General features: G+C 37.6%; 1 protein-coding gene across 2 annotated transcripts; it reads right to left on the bottom strand.

Moving 5' to 3' along the window:
- Window positions 1-555: 555 nt before the first annotated feature.
- On the bottom strand, window positions 556-19,129 carry LOC144656832 (double-stranded RNA-binding protein Staufen homolog 2-like). 2 transcript variants are annotated; one of them, XM_078517077.1, is made up of 5 exons: window positions 18,986-19,061; window positions 13,431-13,451; window positions 11,477-11,534; window positions 6,517-6,865; window positions 556-1,564 (listed from the first exon to the last, which is right to left on the bottom strand). In XM_078517077.1, exons 4-5 carry the CDS (start codon window positions 6,862-6,864, stop codon window positions 1,220-1,222), a joined length of 693 nt encoding a protein of 230 aa, XP_078373203.1. In that variant the 5' UTR covers window position 6,865; window positions 11,477-11,534; window positions 13,431-13,451; window positions 18,986-19,061; the 3' UTR covers window positions 556-1,219. The 2 variants fall into 2 exon arrangements, with proteins under 2 accessions (XP_078373203.1, XP_078373201.1); XM_078517075.1 differs by lacking the exon at window positions 13,431-13,451 and having other exon boundaries at window positions 18,986-19,129.
- Between the last annotated feature and the right edge of the window lie 672 nt (window positions 19,130-19,801).

The raw sequence follows: 19,801 nt of genomic DNA, 5'->3' as shown, positions 1-19,801 counted from the left end.
TATGACAAGTTTTGTGTTTAACTTATACTTCAAGTGTCTTTCGCGAAAAAATGGCCGTGTGGTACCCACGTACCCACCCCCCTCGGGGCTCCCCGTGTCCCTTATTTATTCTAACACGGGGGCCCCACACTCTACATCCGGACCGAAGAAGCTTGATCAATAGGATTTTCATATTTTCTTACGTAGGAAAAGCATTTTCATATTGGCCAGCGCGCTAGCTGTCCGGATTGAAATGCAAGCGGCCTAGATAAAAAGATCTATGAACTTCTCGTTTAACCAATTGGATTGCGCGATTCAGGTCATCTGTGCCACGCACAGAGCTATAAAATAAGCTTTGTAAATAGAATAACTTGACCGAGAAATAGTATAATTCATTGGTCCAAGATCTTGAAAGGGTTGATTTACAGAAGTTATACTGCTGCAGGTTGTGTTAAGCATCGTTTTGTTAGTGGTGAAAATGTTGTACTGCTACACAAAAAAGGTCAGTATTGCAGTATTTGTGTAAGTATACTGCAAATAGTTTTTAGTTTATACAATTAAAAAGGAGACTTGTCATTGGTCGCAGATCTTGAAAGATTTAATTTACTGATATCCTCTGCATAGGACAATTACAGCCATTAACTTGATACATAGTGACGTTTTTGACATGTTTGTATAAGGCTACAGTAGTATATAGTATGACCTAAACTCGCATCTCTTCTGTTTCTTAATGTTTAAGGTTTGTGATAAACATCTGACCAGCTATCGTCTCAAAACAAGGTGCCTGAACAATCCAAATATATTATTATCCTAAATTACCACTTTTTTAGTGGTCCAAGCTGACCAAACAAAGTTCAGTTCTTTCAACATATCCTATGAAAACTCCCTGTATTAACAAGGTTCCACTGTAAAAATGCAAGTTTATCATTAAGAATTTTAAAAGGAATATATACAACACCAATGACCTTTCCAGTGGAAAAACTTCATGTGAATTATTTTGAATACAAACATAAAAACATAAAGACCACCAACTGATGGCCAAACTGGCCTTGCAGTGCTACAGTATCCAGTGCCGGGTACGTTGCACTTGCAGCATAACCTGGTAACGCTCTAGAGTATGTTTTAATAAAACTTTACTACAGGTAAAGAACATAACTGTACACTGTAACACAATCTCTAAATCTGTAGCTGTAATTCCTCAGGTTAGCCTCCACTTGTCTTTGTTGTACTGCTACCCTCCTTACAAGGTCCCTGCCGGTAAAAATGAGATGGGTGCTGGGGGAGTGGATCCAGCCGGAACAAATGCCATTCTCTTATTTGGAGGCTCCAATGAAAGATTGGTTTTATTAATTGTGTTGAGCATGGCTTCCGCTGCTTTCCGCTTGGCCTCCTTTTTGGATCTTCCCTTACCAGTGCACAACAAATTGCCCACTGTTACTGTGGTCTCAAATGTTCTTTGATGAGGGGGGCCCTCACCACTGGTAGCATCAAATTCAGGCTTCTGTAGACCTTTCTTGGCCACTACCTCCTGAAGATGGCCTATTGGGTTATTATGTGGAGCAAGTGCAGCAGTTGTAGTCCATTGCTGAAAAACAAGACAACAATATGAATTACAACAGAAACTGCAAAATTAATGTTTTTAGATGCAACTTTCAGTAACTAAAGAGGACTTGAAAATTATTCTGTGTACATGTATAAGCCTTCACATAACGATTATTATACAAGGTGATTCCCATACATTTCAATCTGTTTATACTAGTTCTGAGAATTATGGAACAGTTGACAAAACTCTGAAAATATGCCTCATTAATGTGACCCTTGACCTTTAGGGCTACAGTATAACTTTTATCTTAAGTGCTGATGAAAATATGCAACATTGATATCAGCACTATACAAATACCGCACAAATACTGCTATACTGCACATTCACCCAAAATGTGATGAGATAATTGAGTTACATTTAAATAGAAATTGAATAAGTATTCTGTTCAGTAACAATAAAATGTGTCAGTTGTGTTTACTGTACTGGTACAGGAGTCAGTGGTGAGTCCATATGTGTACTCCCTTAATACATCCACCCTGAACAATCAAGCAATAAAAGCAAAAAAAAGGTACCAAAACAAACTCATGGTATGGTCACAGTTTTTAATACAGTTACCAGTACGAAGAACTTATCAAACTGTAAACTTTTTAAGGGGCTTTGTCACAGATTTTACCAGATTTTTGAACATGAAAATTTATAATTTGTGTCATAGGAAACCCTAAAATTAATGGTCCATTCTTATTATTTTTGTCTCCAAAAAATCAATTTTTATAGCCATAGCTTGATTTCTATCCGCAAATTAAGGTTATATTTTCCTTTAGATGTTCATAGATAAATGTTTCTTATGGGTAGGTTGCCTACCACTTATTTCAAAACAGTTTCAGTGGAAAATTTTAGATGTACAGTAGCTCCTTTAAGCAGACCCTGCACAAGAGAAATAAATCTGAAGTTCTCCATATTTTAATTAAAATGGATGTTACAGGCCAGTTCAAAACAAAATAACACAATAAATTACAATGAGATGTTTCAAACAGTATACAAAATGTACGTTACCATGCTATAAGTAGTTTTTTGATAATTGCCGTAATTTTTGCACTTATTGCTCGAACTTTCAGCAGAATCTATAATGTTACTTTACTACACATTTGATGATTTTGACATTGCTGATCCTAGCAGTATGCAGGACGCGTGTCATATATAAACCTAGTAAATGGCCCAGCTCACAACGAGTCTCTCGTAGCTTAGTTGGTTAGAGCGCCCAACCGGTATCTGGTAGGCCATGGGTTCGATTCCCGTCGGGGACTCAGATTTTTTCCTTGTCCCACGCTCGAGTCATATTGAATAATTTTCTTCACAATTTTTGTCCTGTAGGTGAACATATCAAGACGTATCTATCTGTTTCTCTTAGCTTGTGACTTTTTAAATTAATTTTATTATTGTTGTCACAGGCTACTTCATAGCATCTTTCTCTGTTTTAACACTTTGTGTCATGCACTATAAGACTTTATTCCAAGAACGGAGTACATACCAGTAATAACGGTTTTTCATATACCTACATGTATGTTTATTTAGATTATAATTTTATACATTGTGGGAAAACCAGTCAGCAAAAGTGAGATAAACAGCATACATCTGTACACTGTACAGACACATTGGCTGGTTTAAGGGGGGTCCTACTTAACTACAAATCTAGAGCAGTTGCTAAGGAATTGATAAAGATGGTTTTTGGTAGCAAGTCATTTTAGAGCTTTTGATAATGCTTAATGGTAAATATTTGGTGGGGAGGACAACTGTATTGAAAAAATAACCGGTATGCAATGCATACTAAGGCGAGGACGTTCCAGTTAAGCAAGTCAGTATGTTAAAAATTCCAGACAAAGAACTGAGAATAGGCCTTTTGGGCTTTGTTTGTTTGTTGTCCCTTTTCAGACTATGTGGCATCACTCTTGAGAATCACTTCTTTCAAATTCAAACAAATGCTCTTGGTATTCAGATAGTTTTATTTTTTTTTTACTTGTTTTAATAAAAAACAAGTTCTCTGGGCAGCATCATGTGGTTTGAAATGGCAATTTACACTGTCAGAGCCAAAAATGTCTATTGAGTAAAATTGTGAGTCCAAAAGATATCCAAGTAATTGAACGCCGAAATTGATATTGTTGATTAAAGTGTGATTTACAGCAAGGAGCCCACATTTGTGACCATTTTTAATTAATTCACATTCTTTCATGCAGCCATTTTCCAATGAGAAGCTGTGACGAGCTTCTGATTGGATAAAACCTGCAAGAAAGAATATGAATACATTAAAAGTGGTCACCTTTTTGGGCTCCTCGCTCTAAGTCGAAAGTTGAGACACTGAGTCATTTGCTATAAAGGAGGGAAAATGGGTTTGTCAGGTAAATAGAATTTTAAAATACAGCGTGTTGTTTTCCAGTGGTGTTTTTAGTTGTGCATTCCAAGGTATGGTTAGTTTGTAACCAACGTTAATCAATAAAAGGCAAATAATAAGCTGCTTTGATCACAAAATTGGCAATTTAATTTGTACAATTCTAATATGATGTCTTTTATCACGACTTTTGACAATGGAATGCAACATATTTTGTAACTGTACTAGACAGCAAGGAAACTTCCACGAGTTTGGAATAAAAGTACTGTCTTGCAATAATGTTCTAGATTGCAAATTGATTGTAAATCAAGAGATGTTTTACACCGTTTTTTAACTTTGGTGTTATTGCTACATGGTTTTCGCTGTGTTTTGCTTAAAGTATATCTGCCATTCAAAGTGAGGATTGGGCTTTTTATTATGTACATATTGCATAGAGGCAGAATAGAGGCCAATAACCAGTTCCAATGCAATAGCTACATTCACACATTCATGGTGCTTCTTGACAAAGTGCAGATTAAACATATTGAAGCAATTAGGACAAAGCACAGCAATCAGTGGATTCTTTGAAAACTGTTTCTTGGATGTTTTCTGTTGTTGTTGTTTTTATTTCTGTTCTGTAAACATAATGAAAGAAAGAATCAATAGTTGAAAAAATTAATAATTGTTTAACACATATTTGTTTAGACACCAAGACTGATTAAATTCAACAATTTAATGCAACATAAGTAGTTACTTAATTCACTTAAATTTTTCTTTTTTCTGAGACACATCTTTCTACATGTACATTATATCTTTCTTAAATCATTTACTAGTTATCATAGCCTACAAAAATAAATGTATATACTCTTTTTTGGTTGTTAACCACACAGCTTTAAGGTCACTGAGGTGTGTCTCTAGAACACCAGTTTGGACTCTTGATTTATTTAGATTTGTATAAATATATGATCAATTGTGTTTCGGCCTACGAAAGCAATTTCTGACATTTTCTTAAATACGTATTATGCGACGTAATAAACGATAATTAGGGAGAACGAACTTAATCATTTTCACTAGTCGCGGATCCGTTCCACAGACACCAATGGGTAAGCTGTAACTTTTTATTCGTTTCTTATATATTTCTTCACTCCCCTAACGAATTGTAATCTATTGACAGCTTTCGAATTAACCTACTGTATGAAACGTGGCAATAAACCTTACAGTGTAACATTTGAATCCTTGGTAATGCGGCTAGTGAAACAAATTGTAGTTCTGTTATCAGTGGTAAAGCCTGAAATAAGTTTGTTTGTATCCATATTTTACAATCATTTGTTAATATAGATTTACTGCTGCTTTGTACACCACTATTAAAATCAATGTTGAAATCTGACCTAGTAGTAAGAGTGAAAACGTTCTGTCGACAGAAGGGATCGCGAATGAGCTTTCTGATCTATAAATTTTAGCAAATTAAATATAACAACATCTGGCAGATATTTCACTTTTAAAATCGTTATTTCAATTCAATAAATACTTTGACAATTATGTTATTCCAACACTACGGTATTCAATAAAGTACAAGCAAAATAAACTTTAGATAGCTCACCTCAGCTGCAGTTGTCCCAGTACGTCTTCTGCACTTCTCGTCTTCAGTTAAAGCTCAGGTTACAATGTCGCCAGGCAGTAGTTCAAATCACAAATAGTTTAGTCCCTCGACTTATAGGTGTGTCGATAACGTTTTTGTGTACTTTGATATCACAAAAAGTTTGTAAGTGAGCGAAAAAAATATCAGCTACTAATCGAGTCAAGGCTTCTGGCTGCGGAAAATTCTCACATGCTCGACCGATCAACCAAGATGGCGGACGCCAACAAATCTCAAACCATGGTCTTAGTTACCAGTCCTCTTCGGTTCGAATCATCACATCTTAACACGAAGAATCCAAAATCGCTTTATACTAACATGATAACATTAGGCTCGAGACCACGTCCTCGCCTAAAAAATGATAAATTTTTGCCCACACCTGACTAGTGCCAGTCCCAAACTGCACGCTAGAATTTAGAATGCCTAAAATTTGGAGGAAAGAAGGTAGAGTCAGTGCTCGAAGCTAACACTCGTTCACTCGTCAAAAACGAGTTAAATTTCCCACTGGACGAGTGAAATTTCCACTTACTCTTGCTCATGGACGAGTACACTGTTCCTTTGCTTCATTTGTCTTTGATTTTATATATCTTGAGTTAATAATCAAAGAGGTCAATGACCTACTCGTGAATGCGTTAGATATATTTGAATCGTTCCTTTGAACAGTATAGTATCGATGGAAAATATTAATTATAGTCATTAATAATATTAATCAACTTTATTTAAAGAGGGTGAACATGTAACAGGTCGCTTAGGTATAAGAATTACTTTTTCCATCATTTTAATTGCTCAGTAAACCGATGGCTCAGTGGTACTGCTCTGCGTTCTGAAGCGTGTGACCCGGGATACCATTAAGCCTTTTTGTAGACACTCCTACATGTAGATCCTGGCACACAACATAATTATCGTGAACAATGCAGGTTTACATACATGTATGGTCCACAGTTCGATTTGAATCAACATCTAACACATTGCATGTATTAAAATCCAAACACTTACATTTACGTAGTCAACATAAAGCTGGGACTCTTTGAGCTTATTCAAAGCCACTCTAGCTGCCTCTTGTTTGGCCTTCTTTTTGCCATATCCTGAACCCTGAGCTATGATATCTCCAACAGTACAGCGCAACACAAACAGCTTTTTATGACTTGGACCAGTATCTGAGAGGGTTTCAAAGTTACACACCAGTCCCATGCGCATGGTGAGTTCCATCAACTCACTGATAGTTGACTTGGCTGCTGGTTGGACGGCACTTGATGTAGAAGGTGGGAGTTGAGGTCCATATACCTCTGCTTCTGAAGAGCCTTGTGGGACAAATGTAGGGCCTGGGAGTATTGTCCCTGACATGCTAAGGAGTCACAGTGAAAGAGGATTATAATGAATCCAGTACAAGAACGCATTTACAGTGTAAATGCGGGGTTTGGAGTAAATGTTATTACTCCAAACCCCATATAAATGATACACATTGAAATAATTATACACTTAGCTTATACATGTACATGTCCAACTTCAGATTATCCTATTAATACTAAAAACTTTACTTTTCTTTACTTTACATTATACTAACAGCAACTGTAGTGCAAGTCTGTACATCACAAAATCAAGAAACTACTTCCAGAATTCAAGGTGATTTCTTTTATTTTTCTTTGATTTCTTTTGATTTATTTGGAGCCTTATCACTCACTTTTACATGTATTCATGCAGTTGTGAATTAACTCTTTAAAATATTCTTTTCATATGTCAATTACCCGTAAGTAGACTTTCTCTTGTCAGTAACGACATACTGTATTTATATAATAAATAAAACAAATATACAGGTTGTAACTATGTAGATATGGAATTTCCCTTCTTGTGTTCAACTCAATATCTCACTTGTTAGCTGCGCTAACTCATAAGTTTTTTTTCTTTTATGCAGCAAAAAAGGAAGAAAACAAAACCCTCTGCAAGGCTGAAATAGCTCTTGAAAGCAAAAAGGAATGTAAGTTTTTAAAACTGTATACACACACACATTTTGATACGTTTTGTTACAAGTTCGTAAATTGCTGCCCAAAACAGGCCGTCAAAAATCTCCTATTTCTGGACTATCCTTTAGAGGGCTGGAGGGCTGCCTGGATAAAAGCCTGACTGACTTAAATTTAGCATCTACTATTTGCGCATGGGTGTACACTGACATATGCCTTCAACCAGAGCACGCGCCCTGATCTGATGCGACATGGCACAAGAAAGTGCCACCATTTCACGATTTTTTTACATTTTTTCTCATTTTTCCTGTGAATTTAAAAAGCTAAACATAACAAAAACCATCTCTCCATACTGCTGAAAGACTTTGAGTTATAATACAAGTTAAAAATAATTCAAAAGTTTGTTTGTTTGTTTTTTTCTTTTAAGTTTTCGTCAGCGTTTACACGAGCACTACACGCAATTGTTTAAATAAGCGTGCGCACTTTCACCTCAAAGAAACTGTAATAAATCACCTAAAAGTTGTGCTATAAAATAAATTAATGGTAAACGTCACAGCGTGCACTATTGAATTACAGATGCACTTGGGAGGTTTGCTAAGCACTCAAGAAGCTAGAGTCATAATGAATTCTTTAAGACTTCTGCAACATTTTCTTTTAAAATAGCTCTATATCTGCTTTACAATAGGGTTCGAAAAAATCAGTCAAGCAAATATCTTGAAACAAGAAGCTCTTAGAGCTTTAAACTGCGCTGGTCACTTGACCACACTAGGGGAGCCATGTGGAGGGAACAAAAAATGCACCCCCCCCCCACACCCTTTATCTGCATCAAACAATGTTGTGACTGACAAACAAAACGGTAAGAAAACACCTTGTGTGACATTTCATGGTTGACTAGTTCCATCCGCAATTAAATATTTTTCTTATTAGCTGATGCTGACCAAATTTTTTTTTTTTAATAATCTTTATTGTGACAACATTACATACATTCTAAACATTTACATTTCTTTAGCTAATTACAGAAAAAAATTATATTTTGAAAAGGAAATAACACAAGATAATACAGTATATCATACATATAATACTGTATATCAGAAAAAAGGAAATCACAATGAAAAAAGAATTAATTAAAATTAAGGTAAAATTAAGATAATACAAAAAATAGTGTACACTAGTTAGTCGAACAGCAAACCATAATATATAAAATATTGTACGTTATTACAGAAGCGAAAGTACTTAGTAAACGTGTTAAAGGGGCAGTTCTTAGCATTTTTACACAAGAAGTTTTCTTTTAAGACGACTCTCAATGAATAGTTTTTGTTCCAATTTCGACACAAATTCAGTAAAATTGCAGGCTTCATAGTACATTTTCTGGTAGTATAGGTAGTACACCGAATGCAAATATGGCGGACCACTCGGTTGTTGCCTGGGACGAGCTGCATGAAAGCGAGGCTAGTCAGGCTTCGGTGTTGTGTTTTGACAATGCTTTCGTACAGAAGTCTTGCTTATTCATCGATCTGGTGTGTTTCTTTTCGCTGCTGCTACGAGTTGCTGTGTTTCTGAATGCCACGAGAAGTGATAGAAGTGTTCACTGTTTGCCTCTTAGGGAAAAAGTGGATCAATGCAATTCGTTGAGACGAAACAAAGGAGTTCGCGATCGCCGCGGGAACTACCGGTATTGAGGTTTGTTCGCTACAGTTCGAAGATCTTAGAAAATTTCGTTTAAATGACGAGCTTATGTGGTGTCTGGTGGTGTTGCAGCAAGGGTTACATGGCCAGGACCTTTCCCAAGGTAAAGGAAAGCTCCACTTCCAAGACATCTTCTGTCTCAAAAGAAGATGTTCATGTCCGGCTTTGTTCGCGTACGATCCACTCGCACGGAATCGCACGATCAAATTCTAACCAAGTGAATGAAATTCAACTGCCCCGATAGTTAAAGCTAGTGAAAACATTGAGCCAAATAAGAACGACTTGGAGCTAAATGTGATCGCTTACACATATTTCTAAGATCTTCTAACCTGAAACATAGCGAACAAATTAACAGTTCCCGCGGCGATCGTGAACTCCTTTGTACTCCTTTCTTTCGTCTCAGCGAATTGCATTGATCCAATTTTTCCCTAAGAGGCAAACAGTGAACACTTCTATCACTTCTCTTGGCATTCAGAAACACAGCAACTCATGGGAGTAGCGAAAAGAAACACACCAGATCGACGAATAAGCAATACTTCTGTACGAAAGCATTGTCAAAACAAAACACCGAAGCCTGACTAGCCTCGCTTTTATGCAGCTCGTCCCAGGCACCAACCGAGTGATCCGCCATATTTGCATTCGGTGTATAAACAATAGTTAAATTTAAGTTCATTATTTCTTGAAATATCTAGATCTGTTCCCAATAGCTTTTCATGAGACGTTGGGAAAAAGAGCAGTTGAATTTTGTATTAAACCAATCAACAACTTTAGCAAAAAAAGTTCGAGTGTAGTGGCATTCAACAAAGTATGGAGAATAGAGTCTGGCTCTTTACAGTATGGACATCTGTTTTCATCGTGTACTCCATAGGTGCACAGCTCCTTTTTAGGTAATTATTAGTCTATGGAGTAATTTAAAATTGAAATCTTGTAGTCTATTTTCATGACATATTTTTCCAATGTTATTAAATTTTGTCTTCCAATCAATATTCCCTGATTTAAGTTCCTTTTCCCATTTTTGGGGTCCTGTGGCAGTACAGGTAGTCGCATTGATGTAAAGCCAATAGTAGTCCTTGCACTTCATTTTGTAAAGATCGATATTTAACAACAGCGTCAGGGGAAAGGTTGTCATATCAGCTACAGGGCTTTCTCGCCTTCCTAAGGATTTTGCCTTAAGTAGTAGATGCTTTGGAATTGCCGAAATAACCTGAAGGTAGCTTAGAAAATTACATTTGATGTTAAATTTGTCCTGAAATGATTTGAAAGTTAAGGGCTTTCCATCTTTATCCAGACCAAATTTAATTCCCACGATCCTGATCCGTGAAACCAAAAAATCGCTTATCAGGACGACGGGATTTTTCGCGCAAAAGTTTACAACAACTGCCCCTGGGTCTGCAAGATCAATTCATAAGTACGTCTGGCTTCACGCCAGGAATGTAGGTATCAGTGAGAATTTCGACAATATTCTCCATTTGCATAAAACTGAAAACTGGCCCAATGACAATGTTTCGCAGATACTATACTGTTAGTATTATTTTTGAACCTGTTTAACAGTTCAAAATGTTGCCCCTCTTTCGGTTATCATATTACAATAGGCGATTGTAAAATGTGTGACATTTCATGGTTGACTTGTTCCAGCCGGGATTAATAGTTTTTCTTATATGCAAATTCTGGCCGAATTCCCACGCACGGACGCTGAAGCTGTTTTTAGCACAGAGGGTACATGTATTTTCCTAGCATACCGAATGACGTAAACGGTACAAGTCAGGGCATGTTTGTGAAGGGAATTTTTCATATCTCTAAAATCCTTTCAAAAACACAGGCAAAAAAATAGATTACCCTTAAAAGAGAAATACTTCGCAATAACTTTGTTTAGTAAAGACCAAAGGATTCGCAAAGATTTGAAAGGTAGCTGATAATAGCTTTAAAACATTACGTGACTCGAGGTGTAGCCGATTGAAAGTGAAACTTGTCATGTCAGCACATTCTTTGACACCAACGTAATGGTATTTATTTACAGATTCTGGCCCGCTGAATTATATTTCTATTTGAAAGCGTGGAAATTTAGTATTTTCCATAAGTCAAACGCTTCAAAATCGAATATATCACACTTAACATTCTTTGTAAAGACAAAAAATAAGAAACAATTTCCAGTTGTTACTGATTTGTAGCTTCTAAACATTGCATGACCTGAAGCTTGACTGAGTGGAGGTCTGGGTCTGGTCACAGACAAAACTAAAAATAATAATAATAATAATAAACCCTGTGCAGAGCAAGAACTGCGCAGCGCAGTTAACAAAACAAAAATATCATACCTATCATCAAAGCGTTTCCACTGTGAACGGCAAGCCTAATCTTCGGAAAGTAATCAGCCTGTGAATTATGAATACTGAATGAGAAATAACAATAGCGGAATGTATGAATATAAATTAAAACAATCAACCCACAAAATGTGGGTACACACTTAAACCATGGCAAAGTTGTCAAGACATGCGGATTACAGTACACCATGTCTTTTTGAAATCCATGCCAAAGATATTCAGTGTAACCATAATGTGCAGCCTCAAATATTTATCAAGAACTGTGACGGTTTTCTCCTAAACCGAAGAAGGGTTATATACCTAAAATGTCTGTTTCTTAAAACATTTCTGCCACTTCTTGGTAGACTTCATCCTACAATATCTTGGGCTAGATTGTAGAATACCCGGTCACTTCTGAACGCGAATCTACTACTCCCACAGTCACCAAAAAAATTATGCAAGTAAATGAATGCTCCCGCAGTCCTGTAATAAGTTCTTAAAGCGTGTCGTGTGAAGGATAAGTGAAAAAACAAGTATATGTCTCGTTCTTAAAGCCTGTCCTGCCAAGCACAGTGAAAAACGTGTATATTTCTCGTTCTTATTAAAGCGTGTTGTGCGAAGGATAAGCGACTACAGGACTGCATGACTGCAGGACTGCAGGAGCAGTCGTTACACTACTTAACAAAGGCTTTAGGACTGTGGGAGCACTCGTCTTACTAGACTTACTACCCTGGACTTCATTATTAATCAAAGTTCTGTGGGACTGGAGGACTGCAGGAGCATTCATTTAAATGCATAATTTTATGTGGTGATTGCGGGAGCACGCGAGCAGCAGGGTTCTCGTTTGAGGCCGGAGCCAGACGTACATGTATTGTCCGGTCGTTTCCCATTCCACGTCCGGTACTTTTAATTAATACCAGTATTTGGGATTTTTTTTTTTTTTACTATTACATTTTTTTTACTTAAGCATTTCATGAACTTACTGACTAGAGGATAATAGAAACAATTCACAATGATAAATAACTGAAAATTCTGTTATTGCCAGTCTCCTTCCCCCTCCCCCTACCAACTGTCCATTTTCATTCAATATTTTACTTTGGAAACCGATTCCTGGGTTCCACAAATGCTGGAAACAGTGTTTCTGAGTGTTTTATTTTAAAAATGTCCTGGGGGCATACCCCCAGACCCCCCTAGGTGCTTGTGCTGTCGGTGCTCACGAGGCGCATTGCGGCACCAAGAAAAATTTCAAGTCCAGTGCTTTCACAACTATGTCCGCTACTTTACAAAGATGTTGAAAACCCATGGAGCAGTATATTTGAGTTCAGAGGTGGCCGGGTATTCTGCAATCCAATATCAATCCCGCCACTTATTCTAATGTACTCTCTGATTTTTCCTTATCATTTTAAAAAGCCTTGCAAATTGACATCTGGCACTACTAAGCTTTTAATCTGAACACAACTATCCAGCGAGACAGATAACTCTTTCTCTTTCTGCAGAAGAGAAGAAATCTGTGTGGGTAATTTGCCTGACGAATCACACATTTGATTCTTGCGTTTGTTTCGGCACAGTTGTAGAATCATATGAATTACTACTTATGATTCTCAACAATAGTAGAATATGTCATTGTATTCGGAAAATAATTTTGTTGTCTGTAAAATCATAGTTAATAGAGGGAACTGGTTATGAATCTCGGTAAACATCAAAGCAGGAAACAAAGAGACCAAGATTTAGGTTGAAAGGTCCACGAAGGTGCACACCTTTTGTTTTTCACTCATACACTATGCATGAATTACGTAATCGCAATGTTTCTATTGGTTAGTTGCATGAACACACGTAACCACCTATTATGTTTTGCCAGGTTTTGTGCACTCTCAACGCCCAAAATAGCGAACAAAAACCTACAACAAAGAACTTTGCGGGGTTTCATAACCATTTCCCTCTATTAACTATGGTAAAATCAAATACTTACGATCTAGTGTATTTCACAGGTCTGTGGAAGCAAGCTAAGCGAAATAATAAAGATGGTAGATTTTAAGCTCGGTGATAAATAGTGAAGAATATTATTCTACATGACACGAGCGTGGGACAAAGAAAAAATCTGAGTCCCCGACGGGAATCGAACCCATGGCCTCCCTGGATTTATTTTTTCAAAATAAATCCAGTTTGATCCCGATAATTAATCGGGCGTGGCCGATTTATAGTTTACCCTTTGGTCGTCCTAGAGCGTAGTCTCCTGGCGCGGCCAAAAAGACGGGGATAGCTTGGGGTTGCTACAAAACCGCTACGGGTGACGCATACCGCAATGGTTTTCATTTTAGTTTTGACAGGAAATCGTTGCAGGCACACTTGGTCAACTTTTGGGTTAATGTGTAATCAGGATGTTTTTTTTTTTGCTTCGGCGGAAGGACAGAGAAAAAAGCTTACGGGGCAAAGTACAGTATGGGGCCCAGTTCTCGGCCACTTTTGACGTAAACTTGTATTTCTTACCTCAGAAGAACCGCAGGAACTTGAAATTTCTCCCAGAGCTAGCTACACTATTCAGCTTTTTGGTGTAAAGCTATCGACCGGTCAAAAATTAATTTGCCCGAGCAATAATAAAAATAAAAGCTCCATTTGTGGGCCCAGTTCTCGGCCACCTTGGCCCAGTTCTCGGCCACTTTTGACGTAAACTTGTATTTCTTACCTCAGAAGAATCGCAGGAACTTGAAATTTCTCCCAGAGCTAGCTACATTATTCAGCTTTTTGGTGTAAAGCTATCGACCGGTCAAAAATTAATTTGCCCGAGCAATAATAAAAATAAAAGCTCCATTTGTGGGCCCAGTTCTCGGCCACCTTGGCCCAGTTCTCGGCCACTTTTGACGTAAACTTGTATTTCTTACCTCAGAAGAACCGCAGGAACTTGAAATTTCTCCCAGAGCTAGCTACATTATTCAGCTTTTTGGTGTAAAGCTATCGACCGGTCAAAAATTAATTTGCCCGAGCAATAATAAAAATAAAAGCTCCATTTGTGGGCCCAGTTCTCGGCCACCTTGGCCCAGTTCTCGGCCACTAAAAAGCTTGTGCGTAATTATCTGTAAAAAAATGCTCAATTAATTTTCACAGTCATAAAATCACTCTGTAAACCTATTTATACTATATCGATCCCAAATTATTTTTATGATGCTTTGTTTTACTTTAGAAAAGAAGGATTTTAACGCGCCTAGTTGCCTATGTGCACGTTCTGGCAAAACCGCATTGTGTGACCCGTGCATTTAGATGGTTTATTTTGCAGTGAAAAGGTCTTGAAAGATTTAGGTGTTGTAGAAATAATAGACAAGACAAGAGTCAGCTCAAAACTTAGAGATAAGATTGAACTTTTTTTTTAAAACATTTATTTCTTTCATTCTGGCAGCAGCAGATGAAATTATATTAAAAACCAAGCGCTAAGCTGTGATAGCGAGCAGGGTGGCCGAGAACTGGCAAATACGCAAACGTCGCAAGAAAAAATTTCGAAGTAAATTAAGACCAAAAAATACAACGGTTCAACGAAAAGTTAACTAAAGCAGAAAGCTGAATTATTCTACGTTTCACATGCCAAAAATTAGCTCGTATGGTGGGGGCTTTTGGATAAAATACGAATTTAACTACATCCATGAATTTGGAGCCGTAAACAAACAACTTTTTCGGGAATGCAAATTCACCTACCTCCGCGTAAACTCGACGTGTGAGCTTTCTATATCGAATTGAACGATCAAACTCAAGATACTTAAAGCACATGAATCAGTCTATCGTTTGAAGGAAATACCTTTTTCTTTTGATTCAACTGGAGTGTTAAAAAACGCGTTAAACACAAAGTGGCCGAGAACTGGACCCGGCCGAGAACTAGGCCCCATACTGTACTGATATTCACCATTGTGAAATTGCACTTACTTTGACAAGTTAAAGTTATTTTTGTAAATGAAAAAGGTAACTTCATTGATGTCACGCAGTGTTTTTTTTAGCAAACTAGATGGTTTGCTGGTTTCTGACTATGAATGGGGGTGTGATCTTGCGGTATATTTTTTGAGCCTGACTCCGCCGTAAAACTTTTTTTTTTATTAAGCAAGAACTGTGTCGATTTTCATTTCTGAACAATTGGTCGTCAAGTCGTTTGTCACAAAGAGTAGAATGTTTGTACAGCATGTTTTGGAATTATTTTAGATTTGGTTAGTAAGACGCTTCTGAAGACCTGAGCAAAACATTGGGAATGTACAGTATTAATAGGAACTTGAATGGAATTTTTCACAAGTTGGATAAAGGTATCAACTGAAAAAAATGGAATTCAAAATGAGAACTTGGATTTTGTTGTAATTAAATTTTATCGCGGATTGGATGCATAATATCACGGCTTTGAAAGTCTTCAAATAATTAGAAAGGTTCCTTTCTTCCTTTTGATCTTATTGTTATTTTCATGTATTGATTATTCGAAAGTGGTTTTCGTTGATACGAAAAAAAAAAACGGGTTTTCACTGAATTGCTTGAAGTATTTTTAGACGTGATAATATTGGCTTAATCAAATTACATTGTGCACGAAATATTTGTTATTCTTTTGTCTTGAAACTTTGAGGAAATTGAAATTTTTGTTTGACAGTAGTGTATGAAAGGCATTTTATAGAACTGAATAAAAAATAAGAAACATTGATAAAGGTTATTTCAAAGATTTATTTTGCCTGATTTTGAAGGGTTTCAGGAGTTTTAAAGAGTGCTGGTAAACGGCTGTATGTTGTTTGTGATTACGGATCTTATTTAGTTTCGAACGCTCTAATTTTTGAAAGGTTAAAACAGGTTAAAACCGGGCGGTTTCATGAGTTTTTTGGGTAGAAAGGTACGGTGGTGGTCAAAAAACAAATGTTTAGAAAGGAATGACTGTAGTAGCACGTAAGTCGGAGGTTTGCGTGAGTCACGGGGTATAGTATGTGTGAGCTGGATTTCCGGCGTCATAACGGCATGTTTTGTTTACTGAAAGATACACTCGACGTTTAGTTAGCTTAGTCGGCTTGGGAAACTATTTTAAAAATGAATGTTGTAATAGTTAATTAATAGTAATCTAGAATTAACCCACTCTCGATTGGAGTCTGTTCTGGATTCGCGCTACCTTTTCGCCGCGAAGGAATTTTGTAAAATTTCGCTAGTGGAAAGAGGGTACTGTAAGAACAGTATCAATAACTCAAAAGGAGGAACTTCTTTGTAGCTCTGAATTAAGACGTATGATAAAATTTTAGAATAAGAAACTTTCGATATATGGTTTTCATATTGTTTTTGTCAATTTCCTTTTGTGGCAGATTTTTTGAGAATCAGCTTTTCTTTCGTGTGATGACAGACACAGGACAGAACGAGAGGTGGATGAGAAAGATGCCGAAGATGAATAGGCACCGAAAAATGACAAGAACCGTCAAGGACTTATCTTTAGAGGGCGGGGAGTTTTGGCATACTGTATTTCGAGGACTGGACTGGACTAGTAAAACGCGGACTAGTAAAACGCGGACTCAGGTAAAACGCGGACTTGTAAAAGGCGGACTAGTAAAACGCGGACTAGTAAAACGCGGACTTGTAAAACGAGGACTAGTAAAACGCGGACTTGTAAAACGAGGGCTTGTTAAGCACGGACTTGTAGAACGCGGACTTGTAAAACAAGCGCTTGTAAATCGGATATAATTAAACGGTTTAGCGAGCGAAACAATTTGTGTTTGAAGCTCTTGTGTGTTTCTTCGACGGCATATTTCTAGCTTTTTTGAGCACTCTATGGTCTGTTTTAGCGTGGAGATGTTTTTGCAGTATAGCACATGTTCGTTCTGCAAACCCCTACTAAAACAACGGGATTGATGCTATGAGTTGTGTGCATATGTTTCTTTCTTTCCACTACTTGACGTCTGTTGAGTGCAGTCGTTTGTATTGCTCGCACGAGGTAGAACGGGGCCCGTCCAGAAATCAACAGTCAATCGTAAATAAAGGTGACGGGCCTACACGACTCCTATGTTCGTGACATTAGAATATTTGCCGTTAAATGTTTAAATTCGGTCTTTCGACCTTATTTGCTTCTGACTTCTTTCTGAGGGTACTGTTTTAATTTGGGGGCAGTATGTGGTAAATTAAGGTGACGGGCCTACACGACTCCTACGTTCGTGACATTAGAACATTTGCCGTTATATGTTCAAATTCGGTCTTTCGACCTTATTTGCTTCTGACTTCTTTCTGAGGTTACTGTTTTTTTGAGACATTATGTATTGAAGAGAGCTGTAAGATGATTGTGGCCAAGGAATTCGAAGTGTCTAGAGGCGTTTTACAAGTCCGCGTTTTACTAGTCCGCGTTTTACTAGTCCAGTCCAGTCTACAAGTTAAAGACACATCAAGACCACCCCACTGTGAATTGCCATAGCACAGACAAAATTATAGTCAATATCTTATGTGTTTTTAAGAGAATTACATAAGAACCAAGGCATGTCTTGTCTTGCCTTACATTGACATGCAATAATTTGGAAATACTAAGCTCGTAACAGTTTAAGACAGAATCCATCAGGAATTTGAGTAACATTAATTTTAGTTACGCAAAAATTGAGCACCAGAATAATTTAAATCCTTGTGTTCTTTCATACCTTGTTAAAGGCTTGACATGTGATAACACCAACATAACACCAACAACAGTTCTTTATCAGTGGGGATTGAAGAAAAAAATGGAAACATCATCACACAGTTGACCCCCATGCAAAAACACTTTACATTGTCTAGTCGTCTACTTCAATCGTTTATTTGTATTTTGTGAGATACATTTATAAATTGAAACCATCATGTCATTAAGTAATAATGCAATCTCGACAACGTTCTAGATATTATTTATATTATGCACACTAATACAGCTCATGCAAGCCCTGTGACTTACACAAACACAGTCGGACTGAGTGCTACTTAAGTAACTGCTTCGTGGTTTCTGCTGTACTGAACCCTGCCTTTCAAGGCAAAGCGCCCGATTTTAAGCTTCTCAAGCTTCTCAATGTTCTTGTTCAAACCTTACGCTAACTCGAATCTTTTCGATTCCCCTTCAGGTCATTTTCCTACTACGTTTAACTGTCGTTAACTTTATCTTCCTATAATTCCAACCCTCTCGATTTCCTTCGAAGGCTTGAATTGTCGCGTTTAAACTGCAGTTTTACAGGGAATATACTTCGCCATGAGAAGCGAGGCAGTTACCATTTGACTGTGCGGCTACACAGTTGTTTGACTCTTATAAACTAGCTATTAAACATGCAAACAGTAATTTGAATAAAACGTGGAATACTTCGCGAAACAGAGCGAAAGCTGTTACATGCCTAAAACTGTAGAATCAATTGTGGAATAGATCGATTTATTCATCAGGCAAATAACCTGTGGTAGAACAGTCAAAACATGGTGATTTCCCGTACGATACGCGAAGTTCAGCATGGCTTTTCCCCGCATCACACCGCACATTTGCTTTTTTCAATGTTAATTAAAAAGAAGATGTATAATAATGAAAATGGCTACGTTTCTTACCTTGTTAGCAGTTATATAATGTAGGGACCTTGGCGTCGGTAGCTAGGGATTATTCAAAATGGCGGCTGTAGCTTGATGGCCGCGCCATGACTGGACCCTTCGTTCGGTCTTCGTCCCCAGTTTGTCTCGGCGCTCCAACAACCACCTGGTCCCAGAAGGATCGGATTTGGGGACAAGAAAGAACATCAAACAAACTGAACGGTGGAGGAAAAAGTCTGTATTAAGTCGAAAAACGACACACATCACGAAGATGAATCCTCTTTTATTCTACGCATTTCATCGTGACTTGTGACAAACGTTCGCCATTAATTAAATGTAATAAAATGAAAAGTTCTCATTTATTAGAAGTAATAAAAAGTAGCTGGTCCTGTCTTGTCCGACAGCAGTAGAGGACACACGCAAAAGGTGAAAGCAAAAGGTTGGACTAATACAAAGTAAAAACTGTGTTTTTACAAACTTGTCTGTCTTGCCGTCTCAGTTTTTTTAACTAGTTTTTTTCCTTGTTTATGTTAGTAAAAGGAGGGGGGCTAGGGTTGGGACCCCCCAACCCCAGCCCTTTTCGTGGCATCATGATAGCTTTAGATGTATTTTCAGTCATTTTGGAAGACCCAGTACTCGTCATTCCCAGGCACTCTTGGCTTGCCCAGGTGCTTTTCTCCTAGATCCTAAATATTGGATCAGGTACGGCGTGGCGTGACAGAATTTCAGCTTAATATATGAATTCTCCAGCATTTGTTGGAAAGGGTTAGTCTGTGAACAAGTTCCCTAGTGAGTAGTAATGTACTACACTCTGAGGCAAATTTGCCTTAGAGATGT

This window comes from Oculina patagonica, chromosome 6 (assembly GCF_052425735.1).
Source record: "Oculina patagonica isolate OP01 chromosome 6, crgOcupat, whole genome shotgun sequence".
NCBI lineage: Eukaryota > Metazoa > Cnidaria > Anthozoa > Scleractinia > Oculinidae > Oculina > Oculina patagonica.
Note: the sequence above shows the minus strand (reverse complement) of the source record. Positions and strands in the feature narration are given on the sequence as shown.